The sequence below is a fragment of the Diabrotica undecimpunctata genome, chromosome 4 (assembly GCF_040954645.1).
Source record: "Diabrotica undecimpunctata isolate CICGRU chromosome 4, icDiaUnde3, whole genome shotgun sequence".
Classification (NCBI taxonomy): Eukaryota; Metazoa; Arthropoda; class Insecta; order Coleoptera; family Chrysomelidae; genus Diabrotica; species Diabrotica undecimpunctata.
The window spans coordinates 58,449,739-58,470,568 of NC_092806.1; the positions used below are offsets into that span (position 1 = coordinate 58,449,739).

At 35.1% G+C, this 20,830-nt stretch overlaps 1 protein-coding gene across 3 annotated transcripts in view; it reads right to left on the reverse strand.

The window, feature by feature from the left end:
• The window catches only part of VhaSFD (V-type proton ATPase subunit VhaSFD), a 60,939-nt gene continuing 40,109 nt past the window's right edge, over nt 1-20,830 (reverse strand). For all 3 annotated transcript variants that reach the window (XM_072529527.1, XM_072529528.1, XM_072529529.1), the window contains 4 exons: nt 16,996-17,355; nt 14,723-14,857; nt 8,124-8,323; nt 1-446 (listed from right to left, as the gene is read on the reverse strand). In XM_072529527.1, coding sequence (XP_072385628.1) covers nt 245-446; nt 8,124-8,323; nt 14,723-14,857; nt 16,996-17,355 — 897 coding nt within the window. In that variant the 3' untranslated portion in view covers nt 1-244. The remainder of the gene's footprint in view (nt 447-8,123; nt 8,324-14,722; nt 14,858-16,995; nt 17,356-20,830) is intronic.

Here is a 20,830-nt window from a genome sequence, read left to right on the forward strand (position 1 = left end):
TAAAACGACAACATATACTTTATTATAATACTAACAATCAGAAAAAGTTACTTTAAAAGCAATATTTTTAAATGTTTAAAATGTGCATGGTTGATTATTGGTTATCGTAACAATAATAAAATATGACAGGAATGTATACCTATACAGCTATGTACAGAAATCGATATAATTTTTACAATTATTTTTAAATTTTCTACAATTATTGCAGTAAATATCTTTAAATACTCTTGATGGTATGTAGTATTTACGCCTTGCCTGCGACAGGAGCTCCACCCTTTGGCGCGTTTTTATCTGTACTTTGCTCTTTTTCAAGTTGACGACCAAGGTATTCCCAATTATGGACCATCAATTTTTGGACTGCCAACAGAGCTTCATATCGTACATTAGGATCTTCGTGGGCTAAGAGTTGCATAACTAATTGCTTTCCTCCCAATTGCTCGATTATGCTACGAATAAAATAAAAATAAAAAGGATCAAGTTGTGAAAATAGAAAGAAAAATATTTATGCATTAGTGTCATAGTTATTGTACTTCAATAATATATTAACTTTAAGAAATATACTCAAAATATGAAATAGTTGGTGGTGATGTCACTTGACATTCAAAAACATTTTTTAGGGCCGCCTAAAATATTTTTGGACTGAATAAGATAGTATTGTACTTCAATAATATATTAACTTTAAGAAATATACTCAAAATATGAAATAGTTGTTGGTGATGTCACTTGACATTCAAAAACATTTTTTAGGGCCGCCTAAAATATTTTTGGACTGAATAAGATAGGTAGATAGACATTCGGTTGTCAGTTACCTGTAAAGATCTAAAAATAACATCTTGTATACATATTTTGGGGATTTAGAAAACAACGATACATTACAGCGGGAGTTAAAAATTATTATGAATCAATATGTCTATAGTCGCGTTTAAAGATTTCCAAAAAAACGAATATACATATAAGTGGAAGATTACACAAAAATCTATCGACACTTAACGACAGTTTCGTCTCGGACAGGTATGGTAAAATTAAAGGAAAAGAAAAATTAATACATCACAAATTAGAAATCACAAAAAATTTGTAATAGATAGAACGATAAAAATATATATCGACGAATGATGCAAAATAGAACCGAAAATAGATAATCATGACAGTTTATTAACAATATCTTATGGTATTAAAAAAAACATATCTTAGGGTAATTAATTTTCGATACTTCTGATGGTTCGACCGTCGCCCAGCCAGCTGTTTCGAGACAGTTCGTTCGCATTATATAGTCAGCAGGAGCGGGCTCTAAAATTAGTGTCACAATAATTGTGGATTGGTAGACCAACTTCCAACGAAATCCATATTGCATAATGCTGTGAAAAACATTAAGAGTGATAGAGAAGAAAGAAGGAAACAATGGATAACAGACTCCACGTGGACTAAAATACAGGAGAGGAAGTGCTTAAAAGCCACAGGACTGAACAGTGAAAGTGATAAAGAGGCCTATAAAGCGCTGAACGGTCAAATAAAACGACTCTGCAAAAAGGACAAGAACACACACTTGAACAAAATCTGCATGGAAATAGAAGGGCATAAAACCAAAACTGAGACCAGAGACATGCTTAAAAAAATAAAGCAGATAACACGTTCCTTTACACCAAACTACCTTGCTATCAAAGATGATAACGGAACTCTACTCACTTCTAAAAAAGATATTTTACACAGATGGAAAGAATACTGTGGACGACTAATGATGGAGGAAAGCACAGACGCCCCATCATAACAAGAAGATGCCAGTTTTGTGACGGAACCTGACGTACTCAAAAGTGAAGTTGAAGCAGCAATTATGAGACAAAAAAGTCAGAAAGCTGCCGATCCAGATAACATACCTATTGAAATGATTTGGGCCCTAGATGACGTTGGAGTGGATATAATACATCAAATTTGTCAAAGAGTGTGGGAGACAGGTAAATGGCCTGAGGACTGGACACAATCATTATATATTCCCATACATAAAAAGGGAGCGAAAGATTTATGTAGCAACTATCGCACAATTGCTCTAATTGCGCATTGCAGTAAGATACTCTTACACATAATTCTCGAGAGGATAAAGCCCTTTTTACTACCTAACATTGCGGAGGAACAAGCAGGTTTCGTCCCCGGACGTGGCACTAGAGAACAAATTTTAAACGTACGGCAGATTGTAAAAAAATCCAGAGAATTCAACATCACAACATATTTGTGCTTCATAGATTATAGTAAAGCTTTCGATTTGGTCAACTGGAGTAAAATGTGGCAGGTTTTGTCTGAAATGGGAGTCCCCAATCATCTGATACTGCTAATTAAAAGCCTGTACAATAACAATTATGCCAGAGTTAGAATAAATGGGGAACTAACCGATAGTTTCAGGGTCACAAAGGGCGTGAGACAAGGCTGCATACTAAGCCCAATTCTATTTAACATCTATGGTGAATGGATAATGCGGAAAGCTACTGAGGACTGGAACGGTGGCATCACCATTGGCGGGAAGAAGATTTGCAACTTGAGATATGCAGATGATACTACTATCATCGCTAGTTCTGAAGCTAAATTGATTCACCTGCTACAACGGATAGAAGACGTAAGCTTAACGATGGGCCTTAAAATAAACAGAGATAAAACGAGAATCATGATAATTGACAGAGCTAACAACAATCAAAATCTTTAACTTTAACTTTAACATCTATGGTGAATGGATAATGCGGAAAGCTACTGAGGACTGGAACGGTGGCATCACCATTGGCGGGAAGAAGATTTGCAACTTGAGATATGCAGATGATACTACTATCATCGCTAGTTCTGAAGCTAAATTGATTCACCTGCTACAACGGATAGAAGACGTAAGCTTAACGATGGGCCTTAAAATAAACAGAGATAAAACGAGAATCATGATAATTGACAGAGCTAACAACAATCAAAATCATCTGGTCATGATAAACAATATCGCTGTTGTAGATAAATTTGTGTATCTGGGCTCATTAATAACCAACAAAAGAGGCTGTACTGAAGAAATAAAGCGGCGGTCGGCAATCGCAAAAAGCGCTATGGCAAAATTAACAAAAATTTGGAAAAGCCATGAAATAACTACCGATACAAAAATGAGACTAGTAAGAAGTCTAGTTTTTCCAGTTTTTACTTATGCATCGGAATGCTGGACCCTTACTGAGAAAGACAAAAAGAACATAGATGTATTTGAGATGTACTGCTGGAGACGAATGCTGAGAATACCATGGGTGGCCCGAAGAACAAATGAATCCATACTGGACCAGCTAAACATAAAGAAAAGACTAAGAACACAAATATCAGAACAAATAATAAGCTATTTTGGACATGTGCTTTGAAGAAATGGTCTTGAAAAACTTACCATCCAGGGAAAAGTAGAAGGCAAAAGAAATAGAGGTAGATCTCCCACACGATACACGGACCATATTGTTGCTACCATTGGCGCTCCATTGTCAGAATGTGCTAGAATGGCAGAAGATAGAAAAACGTGGAGGAACATTGGGAAATTTAGCTAATAGCTTCATGATATCACGATACCTGCATTAGGTCAACGACTAAGAAGAAGAAGAAGAAGAAGAAGAAGAAGAAGAAGACCAACTTCAACGTGATTGCAGACAACAAGATTAGTGTCACAATAATTGTGGATTGGTAGACCAACTTCAATGTGATTGCAGTATAAGATCAGAGTACAAAAAATCAACAGGTAATTCCCAACGCGGTTCGGAAAACTTGAATAAGCCAACGTCAAGGGGCCCCCGCTGGCTGCTCTGCCCCAAGCCACCAGATTATCAATATCCACAATAAGACGAATCCGAGACCGTTTAGTTTCTGATGGACTTCTCAATGACCACAGCTGCAATTTTACCATCGATGCTAGGGCAACAAGTTCAGTGATGAGTAAACGTTTCCTGGACCAGTCATTTATAAGACAATATCAAGGATATATAATACTGGAGACAGCGACAGACGAAAGCGTAATTATTAATGGGGAGAGATGTGTAAAAATCGAACTGGGATACGTCGAGATAGAAGTAGGAGTCCTATTAGCCGACAACGTAGATGAGTTCATCATAGGCGTCGACATTATGTTTGAACATGGATTTACTTAATTGTACTCTCCGCTTCTAAAAATCAACAAAATAAACTAAAAATATTAGTGGCAGAAGACACGAAGATTCCTCCTAACAGCGAAAAGATCTTCATCATCATCATTGGTGCTACAGCCCTATAAAAGAGCCTCGACCTTCCCAAGTCTATTACGCCAGTCAGTTCTATCCATTGCCAACTGTTGCCAGTTTGCTGCGCCTATTTGTCTACCATCCTCATCTACACCATCCCTCCATCTGAGTTTTGGTCTACCCCTATTTCTACTTCCCACAGGTTGTGACATAAGGATTCTTCTAGGAGGGTTGTTCTGCTGTGATCTTGCCAGATGTCCTGCCCATCTTAGTCTTCCTATTTTTATAAAGGATACTACGTCTTTACCACCAAATATATGTTTATATCTGTGATATATCTCGTAGTTGTACCTCCTTCTCCAAACACCATTTTCACAGATGCCACCAAATATTCTTCTCAGGATCCTTCGTTCAAATATAAGCAGGAGATTTTCATCTGCCTTGGAAATTTCTTTCTTCATCTGCCTTGCGAAAAGATCTTAATCTCACAAATTGATGGATTTGGTGGCTTGGGAGCCATGTTATTAGAACCAAAAGAGCAGTGCCATCGGGGTGTCATTATGGCTAGATGTTTGGTAGGTGGGGAGAAGACCGTTCCAGTAAGAGTGAAAATTCCAAATGACAACAAGATACAAATGAACAAAGGCCATGTATTTGGAATATGCGGGCCAGTTATAAGAGTGACCAGAATAAAATAAAACGTGCCAGCAATACACACCAGCAGCGGCCTTTGGATGGACTGTACCTGGTTACTAAGAAGATAAACGAGCTTGTATATAGGGTGCAACTGACGCCACGGAGTACACCGAAGGTCGTCCACCTAGAGAAACTGTCCTCATGAAGGGCAGAATCCACCGACCTGTTCCATTTAGGTACTGTTGAAAGAAGGGTCAGTCAATGTTGAGTCAAATACCTCCGATTGCGGACCTGTGTGTTGGAGAAATCGAGAATCCTCTCCTTCGCTGAACTCCCGATAAAGATATGACCTTCGAAAATTTTGGGACTTTGTTTGTGGTTCGACAGTCGCCCAGCCAGCTATTTTGAGACAGTTCATTCTCAGATCTTAGTCTGCAGCTTAGAATCCGAATGATCAGATGTTACGTTTTTTCTGTCTTACGGTATGGCTGTGAAATTTGGACAATGGACTCTGAAATAGAAAAAAGAATAGATGCATTTGAGATGAATATTTACAGACGAATGTTGAGAATTCCATGGGTACAAAGAGTTACTAATGTTGAGGTACTTGGTCGCATGTGTAAACAAAAAGAATTACTAAGAATAATCAAAGAGAGGAAAATGCAATACTTGGGTCATGTGTTGATAGGCGAAAGATACGAATTACTTCAAGTTATACTGGAAGGAAAAGTACAGGGCAAAAGATCAGTAGGAAGACGCCAGAACTCGTGGCTGAAAGACCTGAGGAGATGGTTCGACCGCTGATCCGCAGAAATCTTTCGCGCAGCAGTTTCCAAAACTACAATTGCCATTTGGATCTCCAACCATCGAAAGGAGACGGCGCCATGAGAAGAAGATTCTTATTATATAAGACAGCAGGGGCGGGCTCTAAAATTAGTATTGGCGAATTCATAGATTAAGTTAAACCACGTGGTGTTTCACTTAATCTATGAACCCACAAAATAATGAACCATCTATGAACCCATCTCTACCATTAACTATTTCTTTATACTTCTCGTATAATTCTAAATCGCCTTCTCCAAATATCATTCTCACAGATTGCGTCCATTATTCTCCGTAGTATCTTCCTTTCTAGACGAGCAGACGATTTGTGTCTGTTTTGGAGATGGTCCATGTTTCTGACCCATATGTTCTATATATTGTTAATTTGGTTTTTTTGGCTTAAATTTCTGTTTTTTAATGCGCTTATTTGGTCCAAAATAATATTTGTTCGCTATCAGTACCCTTCGTTTTAATTCTTCAGATGTGTATTAATTAATACCTCAAAATTATAGTGTTCTAATGCTGGAGTTTTGTTCGGCGTTTCTAGCTTTAGCTCTGTTATTTTGGCATCGACACCAACATTTTTTTGAGGTCCTGATCTCTGTGAGATAACTCCTGAAGAAAACATAAAAAAGTCTTGAGACACAAGTTTCTCTTGGCCCAAGAAAAAACCCTATTGAGTTTAGGGTTAAGTTAAAGGTCACCAAAATTACAGATAACTACAGACGGAGACATTCGGCAAAAGCTTTTGTTACGTTCAAAAATTATGTCGACCCCTTCGATAATTCGTTGTATCGGTTTATTTCTTTCACTGATGAATACTCCAATTTTCTTCGTAAATTCTACAATATTATCTAGTATTACAAACTTTCTTCAAGTATCCTAAACACATCTAAATCGTTTGCTGCCAATCTCCTTTTTTTATTACAATTACGAGCAACAGCAATAATTGAGTTGTACTTAAGAAATCCTCTGTCATGGCGAAATTCGTAAGTACAATTATGACGATTTACAAATATGTAGAAAATGCAGTTTTGATCCCTCCAATACAATAAAGTCATTTTTCAAAATTTTATAGTTGTGTCAATATACTTCCGGAACAGTGAAATAATCTGTGAAATCTACCAATTTTGATTGATTTTGTATTGAAGTAAATGAATGAAATAAAAACTTCTTTTATCGAAGTAGATGAAACGAAAACTAATGACATATGACAATCATGCCATGCCAGACACTTTTCAACACAGCTAACTGAAATAATGCGTCAAATGTGTCAAAATTTCTGTCGATCGATATCAACTGCATATAAAGTTCTACCACTTTGAAAGCATTTACGATGGCGAAAAACTATCCCAAATGAAGTTTATGACGCAACTGTGTTCAAGTTTCTTCATTTTATCAGAACCTTTTTCAAAACAAATTAAAATTACTAGTAGATAAAAAAGTAGAAAAGAAAAGTCTTACTCACAAAGGTCTAACGACCAGAGGTCTAACGTCCAAGTTACAATAAACCAAATTGTGAGTAAGTCTTTTCTTTTCTATCTACCAATGTCTGGGTTGGCTGACAGGAACACTTTGAAGCGTATAGAATATGAGTTTATGGTTAAAACCCCGCTCTATCCAGACGTTAATCTCAAGTGAAACTTCGACTTTGAATCGGTACTCACGAGTATATCAAGTCAGTCGATAAATGAAACATACAGGCTCACGCTTCAGTAATAGCATTCCTTGATCCCTACTGGATGGCGTTAGATTCTAGAAAACCGAAAATTTTTCTACAAGTGTGCTAACATAAAAACAAAAATTTCGTTTGTAACAGGACTACCTATAGGCTAAGCCGATAGCTTCTTATCTTGATGAATGTTATTTTCGTTTCCTATCTTTACATTGTAACGTTATAAACGTCACATCTTTATTAATTTATATTTAAATAATTATTTTATTTTAATTTCTTTATTAATTTATTAATTCCTGCCTTCAGATCCGTTTTTACTATTTTTTCTTCAAAAAGTAGTTGGCGCCCTCTGTCTTTCTTTTCTCTCTCTTTCTGTCCCGTAGAATAAATATTCGCCCTCTCTCTTTCTGCCCCGTAGAATAAATATTTGCCCTCTCTCTTTCTGTCCGGTAGACTGAATATTCTATTCTATGTTGACAGAAAGAGAGAGAAAAGAAAGACAGGGCGCCAACTACTTTTTGGAGAGTAAAAACGAATCTGAAGGCAAAGGAATTAATAAATTAATAAAGAAATTAAAATAAATAAAATAATTATTTAAATATAAATTAATAAAGATGTGAGGTTTATAACGTTACAACATAGAAAAATTTAAAAAAAAAAAAACGAAAAAGATATAATTTTTTACAGTAAAAAAATTCGTTATTTTATAATAAGATCAATTTCTATTATTTTGTTAACTCTAAATACAAAATTAGTATTTAACAGTCAACGAATTGAATAATACTTACTGTTTGCCGCGAGGATAATGACGAACATACTCTCCAATATCAAAACTAGCTACGCTCAATACCAAGGGGTCCTTGCTAGTTTCTAACAGATGAATGAGAATACGGAGTAATTCGTAGTTTTTCTCGTTGAGACGCTGCGCATTTTCCCGCCAGAACTTGCTCTTGTGTACTGGAGACCATTCCAAACGTCCAGATTTGACCTAAAAAAAATTAAGATTTAATTAATTTGTTGACTTAAGTAGACTTGGAGAGAAGTGATACAATTTGCAATGTAATCTTTGTATGTCAATAACTAGGGGTTAGGTTATGAAATACAAGAAAGTGAAATTAAATGACTATATATGGCGTGGACGCGAGCCGCTAAGGTAGAATATCTTGAGAACTTCTTCTGCTTATCGTAACAGTTCGACCAATTGGAACAGCTGTCCACTACCGAATTTACTAACCTGTCTCCGTGATACTGCATACTTTCAACTATCATACGATACTAACCCGTCAATATAGACAAAAACAATATCAGCACAAAGTTCTTGTTGAGACCACAAAAGGTCAGTTTTATTTTAACAAAATCTCTGAATCCTCTAACAAAAACAAAACCACATGGGAAGTTATAAATGAACTTGATGGAAAACAAAAAAATCACAAAAATATCTATTTAAAAATAGATGATACTAGGATTACAGATTCAGATATAACATCAAACAAATTTAATGATTATTTTATAGATGCACCAAAAGATTGGTAAAATAATAAACCGAATTTTAATTTTCAGACTTCCAACGATTTTGTTCAAAACAGTTTGTTCCTGTCTTATTTAACAGAAGAAAATATCATAAAATATAAAATTAAAAACAAAGCATCGTGTAGTTTAGATGAAATATCAGGTATAGTAATTAAGAAAATTGCGTTTCAGATTTTGACACCACTTGCTTACATTATAAATGCTTCTTTCAATACTGGTGTTTTCCCAGTATGCTGAAAACTTCTATCATTTCACCGGTATTAAAACAAGGCGATCCTCAATTAATGTCAAATTTTCGACCATTGTTCCATCTGTGGTATCTAAGTTTATTGAATATGCAATGCAAACAGTTATCATTTTTAGATATCAATCGAATTATCACAAAACATCAACATAGATTTCGAAATAAATTTTCTACTTCCACAGCCTTCTTCTTCTTCTAATGGCGCTACAACCCTTTGTGAGTCTTGGCCTGCTTAACAATGTTCTTCCATTCTGCCGTGTCGGATACTTTCCTTCGCCACTGCCTGATGTTCATGGTTTTAAGATCCCTCTATACGTCGTCTATCCATCTTTTACGGGGCCTTCCTCTTGTTCTGTTTCCTTGGGGCTTCCATCTCTGGACTACTTTTACAGCTCGATTATCTGGCATTCTTTCTAGGTGACCAAGCCAGTTTAGTCTTTGTGACTTTACAAATCTGACAATATCTGCGCTCTGCATTAGTTCATCCAGCTCGTGGTTCATTTTAGTTCTCCACGAACTATCGCTGCATTGGGTTGGTCCAAATATCTTCCTTAGTATTTTGCGCTCAAATATTCTCAGTTGATTTTCATCAGTGGTTGAGAGGGTCCACGTTTCACATCCATATGTGACCACTGGTCTAATTAATGTTTTGTAGATTCTCAGCTTAGACTCACGATTCAGTAACACTTCCACAGCCATTAACAGTTTATATGAGGAAGTTTTAATCTCAATTGAAAACAGTGAAAATCCAACTGCTATTTTTTGTGGCTTCAGTCGTGCTTTTGATTTTGTACAACACGATGTACTCCTCGATATATTGTATAAATATGGTGTTAGGGGAGTTGCCCATAATTGGTTTGGATCCTATCTGAAAGACCGACACCAAATAGTTAAATAAAAAAATAAATTCAAAATTTCAATGTGTGGTTCGATTGTTAATAACAATGGGCTCGCATATGATATGGGCCACAGGGCTCCATATTGGGCCCGATATTATTTATTTTGTATATTAATGAACTACCATATGTAATGTCTGACCGACACCAAATAGTTAAATAAAAAAATAAATTCAAAATTTCAATGTGTGGTTCGATTGTTAATAACAATGGGCTCGCATATGATATGGGCCACAGGGCTCCATATTGGGCCCGATATTATTTATTTTGTATATTAATGAACTACCATATGTAATGTCTGATGCATTTGTGTCAGTTACCGTAATGCTATACCGCGATAAAGACAAATTGTTTACAAGATATAATAAAAAAACTCACTGAAGACCTTCTCTGATTGGTCCAGTAATCAGCCGTCCCTGTTCAATGTTCACAAAACTAATTTTTTTGTATCATTTGCATCCCGTGCAAGTTCTAGTAAACCTTATCTAAGTATTGCCATCAAAGGTGAGGGTATTTTGAATTGTAGTGATGTGAAGTTTTTAGGAGTGACTTTCGAATCTCATTTATCTTATAAGACTCATTTAAATTTATTTATTTAGATTTAAATATATTAATAGTGTATGGAATTTACATTTTGGAATTATTGATACTAGTTCGTAAGAATCAAAGAACTTTTTTATTTAACAGTGATTTTCACTCACACAACCCAAGAAATAAGAGACAGTTTGTAGTACCCTCTCTAATCTATCTATCTATCTAATTAGCCTTCTTCGGTCCATCTTTGGACATAAGCCTCCCCAATCATTTTCCATTCTTCTCTGTCTGTCGCTATACTCATCCATCTAGAGCCTACGTGCTTCTTGATAACATCTGCCCATCTCATTTGGGGCCTTCCTCTGCTTCCTTTATATTCCCACGGTCTCCAACTTATAAGAATTTTGTTCCATCGGTCTTCTTTTTGTCTTATATTGTGTCCGGCAAATCTCCATTTAAATTTTGCATCTTCTTGTCTAACATCCCTCACTTTTGTTTTCTCTCTTATCCACTCGTTTCTCTTTTTATCCATTAATCCATTTATCCATTATATGTGCAACATTTGTCTTTCCATTGCTCTTTGGGTTATTATGATTTTGTCCATGTCCACGTTTGGGAACCATAAGTGAGAACAGGAAGTACGCATTGATTGTATACTTTGGTCTTAAGATGCTGTGGATCCAGATTTCCAGCTTCTACGTCCAGTTCTTTCATCATTTCAAATAATTCTTATTTTTTAATCGGTTATCAATGCGATGTCATCAGCGTGCCTTAGATGGTTCAAGCGTTGTCCACAAATTTTTATACCTTTTTCTTGCCATTCTAATCTTTTAAAAATAATCTTTTAATATCTTGTTAAAAAGGGAATGTAGATTCCCTTTTCCTTTCCGATTTGTTGTTTTCCATTTCTTTCAATGCCTTCTTTATTTCTGATTTGCTTATTTCTGGCTGTAGCTCTGAGTTGACATTTTTTATTTTGAGTACCCTCTCGACATTTAGAAATAAGTAGCAAGTCATCTACTGTCTGTGGTTTACTATTCTATAATAAACTTCCTCAAAAATTTAAAAACATTAATACAGCTTTTAAAAACCAAGTACCTGACCATGTGTCCTTATTCACTGGGTGAATATTACGAGAGTGCATCTGTGAATGCCCAAGCTGCAACATAACCAACTTTAATATTATTTTAATTATATTACGCTGTCTGTATTGTATGCTTTATATATATATATATATATATATATATATATATATATATATATATATATATATATATATATATATATATATATATAGTAAACTCTTAAATATTGGGGAAATCTGCAAGAAATACTCTAATGTGTATCAATTGTTTCGCCGAACGTTTTCGCCAAAGAGAATTAATTTGGCTTCTTCAGGGCTGAAAGAGAATAAATTATAATTAGCTACCATATATTATCTATTAAACCATTATTGATCTTACCGTAACTTAGAATTGTAGAGTTAGAATATTAAAAAACTTTGCTAGTAACATAGTGGTGTTTTTTGTTACTATGTGCAAATAAAGTTTTTTATAAGAATTGAAATGTATGGTAGCTTCGAACTTGACACGTAAAGGCTTACCCAAGGTTAATCGAAAAACCCAATGCAACTACATTTAAAAGGAGGTAATTCTTTGAAATGTCGGCAATAACTAAATTTTTGATTTTTAGATAGTTAAAAGTGAGGTTCTGTTTAAGCCAGAACGCAAGCGCTGACAACTTCATTATAGTTGGTATGAATCTTTATGTCGTTAAGGTTCATTGGTAAAAAACGAATGAATTTAAATCCCAGTAAAGGGAAATATTATTTTGATTTTCTTTATTTAATTATATTATATTGTTCATGTATTATTGAATCTTATTGAGACGTATCTAAGAAAAGCAAGGGAATGTTATATATTTTTTGTTAATGAAAATTAATTATAAAGGTATGTTAGTTGTTAATGGATATATCAGTCAAGTTAGTAATGTGTGATATAGTATTGTTCTTGGTATCTGATTTAAGTAACAAGTGGTATATATCGCTTAGATTCTTGATGTCACTCTTAACATTAATGGAGAAATCGTTAAGAAAAATATAAGACATTTCAATGAACTCTCTTTTAGATTTATTGTTCTCACGGTGGAGAATTGTGGTGTTGGTATAGTCCATGAGATGACCAGTGGAATGGACATGTTTGGCTAATGCACAATGGTCAGGGTGAAGTCGAGAATCACTTTTGTGTAGTGTAATACGTGATTTCAATAATTGAGATGTTTGACCGATGTAGGAATTGTTGCAAGAGAGACATGGAATGTTGTAGACAATATTACTAAGCCTATCTATGGGAGTCTTATCTTTTATCTTAGAATAAAGATTATTAATTGTTAGGGCTGATCTACAAGCTACATTAAGTTTAATGTTGTTATTATTATTGCCAAAGCTATTTTCAACACTTTTCAGAATCCTTGTTAACCCCGGAGTGATATCTCTGAAATATGGTAATGAAAAATATTTGTTTATAGGAGTATCAGAGACTGGGTTCTCACTTAAGACATCAGGATCAGCATTGTTAGTTGCGAAGGAAGGTGAAATATCTTCGTCATGGATAGTATTAAACAAAATCTTATTAACTAATGGTGTTGGATAAGCGTTTGAAATAAAAAGTTTCTGTAGGATTTGTAGGTTTTTTGTATGAAATGAAGGATCTGATAGTTTTGTTACTCTATTTTTCATCTGTTTGATTAAGTTGACTTTGGTAGAATTATTATGGTATGAGTTGTAGTTAAGGTATCTACCAGAATGGGTCGGTTTTTGATACCAATCTATTTTGATGTTGTTGGTTTCCCTGATCATCCTTATGTCGAGAAAGGGGACGGACCAATTACCATCTTCCCTCTCTATAGTGAACTGGATGTAGGGGTCATAACCATTAAAAGTGTCTAATAGTTCATCTACCTTGTCATTGGGTATAGCCAAAATGATATCATCAACATATTTTTTTTTTTTAATAAATGGAATATTAATTATATATTCCATAATGGAATATTAATAAATATTCCATTTATTAAAAAATATCTCTTGCCGTACTGCTTCACACCATAGGCCGATCAGACACCAGCATATTCTAGTCCAAGCCGCAGATTCATTTAGAATTTTAAACTGCTGCGTTAGCCTTTTTGTTTTCTGTACACCGAGCTGGGGATCGAATCACTGAACCACTCGCAGTGAAGCGAGTGAGAACCGGCCGCCCAGTCCGCTTGGCTATCTGACCGACTTGTATGCTTTATATTTATTTTAATGTTTGAAATATTTTTAATGTATTGTTTCATTTTTTGTAATGTTTTATATTTATACTTTGTACTTTTGACTTGCTATAAACCTTGTGTAACTTATAATCAAATAAACTATCTATCTATCTATCTATCTATAACCCCTACCCATCATTCACTTCTTGATACCCAAACCTATACTCGAGGAGAAAACCTCCATTAGTACAAAATGCCAGTGGGGGAATGTGCACAGAACAGGCAGCTTTCTAATAAATTGCCATTCCAACCTCAAGGTGTAAAACCATCGTGCCGAAAGGGTGTGTGGCCCAGGAAGAAAAGTAGGTATGCCCCCGCTGAACCGAAGAAACGACCCAACTCGTGGGAAGAAAAATAAAAAAATACGTGTTAAAATAGAAGGTAAGTTAAGGTAGTATAAGGATAGGAGAGCCTACCCCTATATTTACCAAGGATGATATAGGTGAAGAGAGGCTGACAGAAGAGGCTAGCGGAAGAGGATGAAAAGGACAACTATTTATTGTAATAATTAAAATGTTTGATAGTCCTCAAAAATAAAAACTTAAAACTGTTGCTAGACCTTTAAACCCTAAAAAGATCGAGGGCAATATCGATGTTGTTCTCGTCTAACCTGTATTCTTCGAATGGTCTGTCTGATGAATGATTTGTCACAGTTCTCACAAGAGTCCTCCTCTGGTGCAGTTTATTATATAGAAACTTAATAGTTGACTTAATGAATTAATTAAGTTGACTTAATATTAATAATAATTAACTAATAATTTGTATTAAAGAAAATTTAATTCTCAATTGGCTAGATATATCATGAACTACTAATTAATGAGTAAACCCCTAAATATAAAACTTATTCCCAACCAAATCAAATACATATACTTACTTCAGTTGAATATTCATCGAACGAACTCAGATCCTGGACAGAACTCTGTAGTTTTTCGGTTAGAAATTCAACATCGGATGTCACATCTTCATCATCGAACTTGCGTTGTTCTAAGATGGCCAATTGTTTCAATACCTGCAAATAATTATAAATATTGAGTGGAAATGATTAAATAAGATTAAGTGATATAAACAGAAAATACGTATAAATAAAACTTATCCACAACATAATAGAAACTCTTTGGGTCCTAAAGAAAGCTTTTATACATAATCTGGCAACATTGTCCACAACATAATGTTAACTCTTTTGGTCCTAAAGAAAACTTTTATACGTAATCTGACAACATTGACACGAGTATTTTCGGCACGTTGAGAATTATTGCGTGCAATTTAAGATAAATATGAATGTTACCAGGATTGTAATAGCCAAAGCCAGATCTCTTTATCCTCTCCCGGACATTTATCAACTAAAAACGAATAAATGTCGGGGAGAGGATAAAATTACAGTTGAAATGTTGAAAATTGGTGGCAGAAAAATGGAACAGGTATTAAATATTTTATTTAATAAAGTAATTGATGAAGGAAAGATTCCTCAAGAATGGTACAACTCCGAAGTCATTCTACTATTCAAGAAAGGAGACAAAGCAAACATCGAGAATTACCGACCAATATCCTTGCTATCACATCTGTATAAATTACTAACTAAAATCATAACCAACCGCCTAACACATAAGCTCGATTTCTATCAACCTATCGAGCAGGCTGGATTCAGAAAACATTTTAGTACCATAGACCACTTGCACACCGTAAGGACACTGATAGAAAAATGCACCGAGTATAATGTTCCAATTATATGGCGTTCGTCGATTTCCATAAATCATTCGATTTCATCAAATTATGGGCAGTGCTTGAATCTCTAGAAAATGCACGTATAGATTCAAGATACACTAACATAATTAAAAACATATATGAAAATGCTACCATGCAGATAAAGCTGGACGAAAGCACAAAAACTAATCTCATAAGACTACAACGGGGAGTAAGACAAGGAGACACCATCTCTCCCAAACTATTTAGCCTTGCTCTAGAAGACATTTTTAAGAAACTAGAATGGACCAACAAGGGTATCAACGTCGACGGATCATATTTAAACCACTTGAGATTCGCAGATGACATAGTTTTAATAGCCGATAATACCCAAGAACTAAATGATATGTTACAACAAATAAATGCAGTTTCAGGAGGGGTAGGCTTAAAAATAAACTAAAACAAAAATACTGAGCCGAGACCAGACAAATATAACAATACAAAATCATACCATAGAAAATGTTGAACATTATGAATATCTAGGTCATGTCATCAAACTAGGAAAACCCAATCAAGATGCTGAAATTAAAAGAAGAACACAACTAGCATGGGGCGCTTTCAGCAAACTAGCATATATCTTGAAAACACCTCCATTCCTATAAACTTACAGAAAAAGGTGTATAACACATGCATACTACCAGTTTGTACCTACGGTTTGGAGACAGTAGTAGCCCTTACCAAAAAATCTGCTAAAAAATTGGAAACAACGCAAAGAGCAATGGAACGAATCATGCTTGGAATATCACTGAGAGACAATATTAGAAACACCGAGATCAGACGTAAAACGAAGATTAGGGATATTGTGAAAGAAATTACAAAAATGAAATGGCGCTGGGCAGGTCACGTAGCCCGATATAATAACAACAGGTGGACACGGAGAATTCTAGAATGGAGACCAAGGACGACAACAAGAAGCATGGGAAGACCTCAAAAAAGATGGGTAGATGACATAAGAGCAGTGGCAGGCAAACAGTGGATTAGATTGGCCCAAGATAGAGAAAGATGGAAGCAATTGGGAGAGACCTACATTCAGGAGTAGATGTAAAATGGTTCACAAAGAGAAAGCCAGATCAGATAGCCATGCGGGGAAGGCGATAGACTCACATTATGTTTACTGTCGAAATGCTTTAGCGGAAGTTGGTTCGGGCCCTGGCATGGGACAGAAAAACAAAAGCCTAACGTTATTACTTTAAAATTCTAAATGAATCTGTTACTTAGACTGGATAATGCTGATGTATATGATCGACTTATGGTTGAACGGTATGACAAGAGATGAGGGCTTGATAGGTACAGAGATAGATCCCTACCGGAAGGGCGTAACGCCTAATAAACCCATATATATATATATATATATATATATATATATATATATATATTTGATGATGATAAATACCTAAATTAACTTACTTTGCACTGCACCATAGCTATACAATGTTCTTTTGAAACTTGTTGATCTTCGGGTTTTTCAATCAAATTCCTGAAAACAGCCAAAATGATTCTGGTTACTTTCTCTTTTACAGAATCGCTCAATATATCTGCCAAAATAGGAATAACGTTGAATTTGTTCATCTTTTCGGCTAACAGTGGATTGAAAGTGAGTACCCACAAGCAGAAGATCAGCTGGTACTGAACTTGGAAATTTACTCTTCCAGAGAGTACGGACAACAGAGTGGATATTCCATCGACGGATACGAAGGCAAAACGGTAGTCGTCAATTCGGAGCATCATTTGAAGGCATCTAGCAACCGACTGGATGTATTCGTTGTTCTAAAAAATGAAGAAAAATATTACGATAAATACAAATTAGAATTATTGTTATATATTCGATCCACAAACTCTCCTTATACAATAAAAGCTATATCAGTTGTATGTAAATTATGTGAAAGTAAGCTAGAGCTCTTTAAAGACAACGGCTTAACTTACGCTTACAGTATGTGTCTTGAAAACGATCTTCATGTGGCAAATAATATACATGCTTGGCTATGAAATAATGATAAGAGTGACTGAAACAGAGGATGAAATGAGAAGGAAAGTTTGTCAGTTCTGCCAGTTCACAAAGACGTGCGTTAAAAATTTTTATTTTTTTTATTCATCAATTAAGTACTGAGACGTCACAAAACGTGGAAATGCAAACTTCACATTTGATCTTGGCCTTAAAGGTAGTTATAGTCATAACAATGTAGTGATAAGTCAATCTTACATAATGTGCTGCAACAAGCAAACACTTTTTTTCTCTTAGTTATGAAGTTTTTTCCAGGTGGAGATTGCCACGGACAACTATAAATCTTACGGACAAGTTATCGTAATGGCCAAGCCGAGTCAAACGATTCAGCAAAATATTTAAATTACGGACATCTTAAAAAATCCCAAGTCAAATGAACTGTGAACTTGTGTGCTATTTTATATCAAAAATTTTGAATTGTTCCTTAAGAATAGACGACAACCGGCCAAATAATCAATATTTATATACAGACATTTTAGAAAATTGATCCTTTATGGGCAATAATTGGATTCTTCTTAACGATAACATGCCAGGAACGAATTTGGAACAAATGCACGGAAAATTTCATAAGAATAAAAGGACATAACTACCCGAAAGGAATCGGGAAATAATAAGAGCAAAAAAAACTGAGACGCAAATGGCAGAAGTCTAGAGCACCAGTTGATAAAAATGGATTCAACACGGATTCAACGCCATGCAACAATTAAAAAGAGAAATTCAAAGAATTAAAAACGAGTCGGTTAGTATATATCTAAGTGAACTATCAAAGTAATGGTAGCAGAGCAAGAAGCAACATACAAAAGGCCAACAGGTTTACTGACCATCCAGAAAATACTCTGCAACCAAATGAAATTGAGATTAGATCTGTAACTCCAAAAGAAGTAGGTATATTATGGAAATGAAAGAAAATATAAACAAACAAAAATTTCCTGGATTTGATCACATCATTGGAGAAGTGTTAAAGCAACTTCAAAGGAAAGCTACAATAAAACTAACACATCTTATAAAGGCTTCCTTTATACTGAGGTACGTACCAAAGACGTGGAAGGTGGCTGAAATCATAGTAATACCAAAATCTGGAAAACCACAAGAAACTTCTTCATACAGGCCTATTTCACTATCTGAGAGGAAAAAATTTAATTATTAATATCAGTTTGGGTTTAGAGAAAGCCACTCAACGATAGATTAGGTGCATAGGAAAACAAATATAGTAGAAAAATCTCTAGAAGAGGGAAACGTCGGTTCTGCAATTTTTCTCGACCTAACGCAGACTTTTGACAAAGTATGGCATGATGGATTATATCACAAAATGAGACGATACTTACCAAAACAATATTCTCAACTACTAGAATCATATATACCCGACAGATATTTTCGAGATAATCATGAGGAAGCATTTACAGAATTAAGAAAAGTTAAATCTAGAGTTCCACAATGAAGTGTCTTGAGACCAGTGCTATACCTGCTCTCTACCAGCCATATCACAACATTAGAACCTAACACAACTACGACATTTACAGACGACACATGCATTTTAGCAGTCGGAAGAAATCACTAGGAAGCAATAACCAAACTACAAATTAACATCTGGACCAGGCGATGGTGTATCAAGTTGAATGAAACAAAATCTGTTCATGTCAATTTTACTAACAAAAGGAAACAACATATTCCTATTCCCATAAATAGGAACCAAATACCTTATGCAAATACGCAAAATATTTGGGTATAACATTGGATTCAAAGCCACGCTACATAGCGCATATAAAGAAAAAAATTAAAAATTGGAAATTAAATTCAGAAAGATGAACTGGTTGATGGGGAAAAATTCCACTCCGTCTACTTACAACAAATTGTTATTGTATAAGCATAAGTCCTTAAACCTTAAACCGATATAGCCATATGGGATACAGCTATAGGGCTGTGCAAAAGAAAGTATTATCAAAATTATACAACGTTATCAGAATAAAGTGAGTCGTTAACCCTTCCTGGTACTTCAGAAACTATGATTTTCATCCAGACCTCTAGGTGGCTACGGTTAGCCAGATACTAAGTAATTTTGTTAAGAGCCATGAACAGCTGCTCTCCAATTTAAGACTTAAGAGAACGGAGTCGTTCGAGTTAGCGTGATAAGTGAAAAAGCAGAGTAAGGTGCAGCTAAAGTGTACACGTTAGTAGTGTTATTGTGCATTAGCGCCTAAGAATTATTGGTGAATGTGACCTTACATCAGTCTCATGCAGTATTAAATTACGTTGGAACTAACTTTCTTATTGATCATAGTGATGATCAGAAAGCAATAACCATTAGATTCCTAGTGGAGTTTTACTAATAAAAAAATTTAAAACAAATGAACAACTTAACATCTCAGACAAAATAATACAGCTTGTAAAAGAGACAACAAATAAAGTGACTGTAGAGTTCAAATAAAAGGAGATTTTTTTGTGAAAATTTGAAACATGTAAGAAGGTACGAGAGGTGGATGCTCTAGCTTGCCTCATTTTCAATGTAGTAATAATCTTCAGTCACGAACGGCATACTGGAAGCATCAACCACTTCCACACAGGAGACCGAAGTGGAATCTATTCTGACTGAAGGAACGTCATAGGCCTAATATGCGGAAGATTAAAAAAATTAATACACTAAATTTGAGATGCAGATAACCTGCATCTTTTGTAGATATGACCTGTGTAGAGAGGAGAAATCCTTAAATATTCCGTAAAACTTGATCTTGGTCGAGTTTAATTAAAAGACATGGTTTGGTATAAAGGTTTCACGACCAAGTACCAGCGACAAATAGTGACTATGTCGCCTGAGGAAACAAAAAATAGTAGAAGAAGAAAACCACATCTGGATGCGATATAACTTTGTGATCTAACTGAGATGGGCAAGACACCTTTGGATAGGCCAAGATTGAGATGGAGGAATAATGTAGAGGTAACTGCAAGTTGGCAACGATTAGCAATAATCTCAATCAGGCTCAACTAGACTTGTAGTACCAATTTAGTCTCCAGACACACGTCTATATTAAAATAGTCACGTTATCATCGCAGTGTGACTTTTTCTATATTTCACAATCAAAATAACAGTCTAGATTTACCATTTTCAAACAACGAGATAGGCAAAATGTTTAACTTAAATGGTAGATCACATTCCAGAAGCAGAAGGGTTAAGCAGAACGTGAATAAAGGGGATTACCTGAGAAAAGTTACACTACAGAAACTTGTATCGTACAACAGTAATCA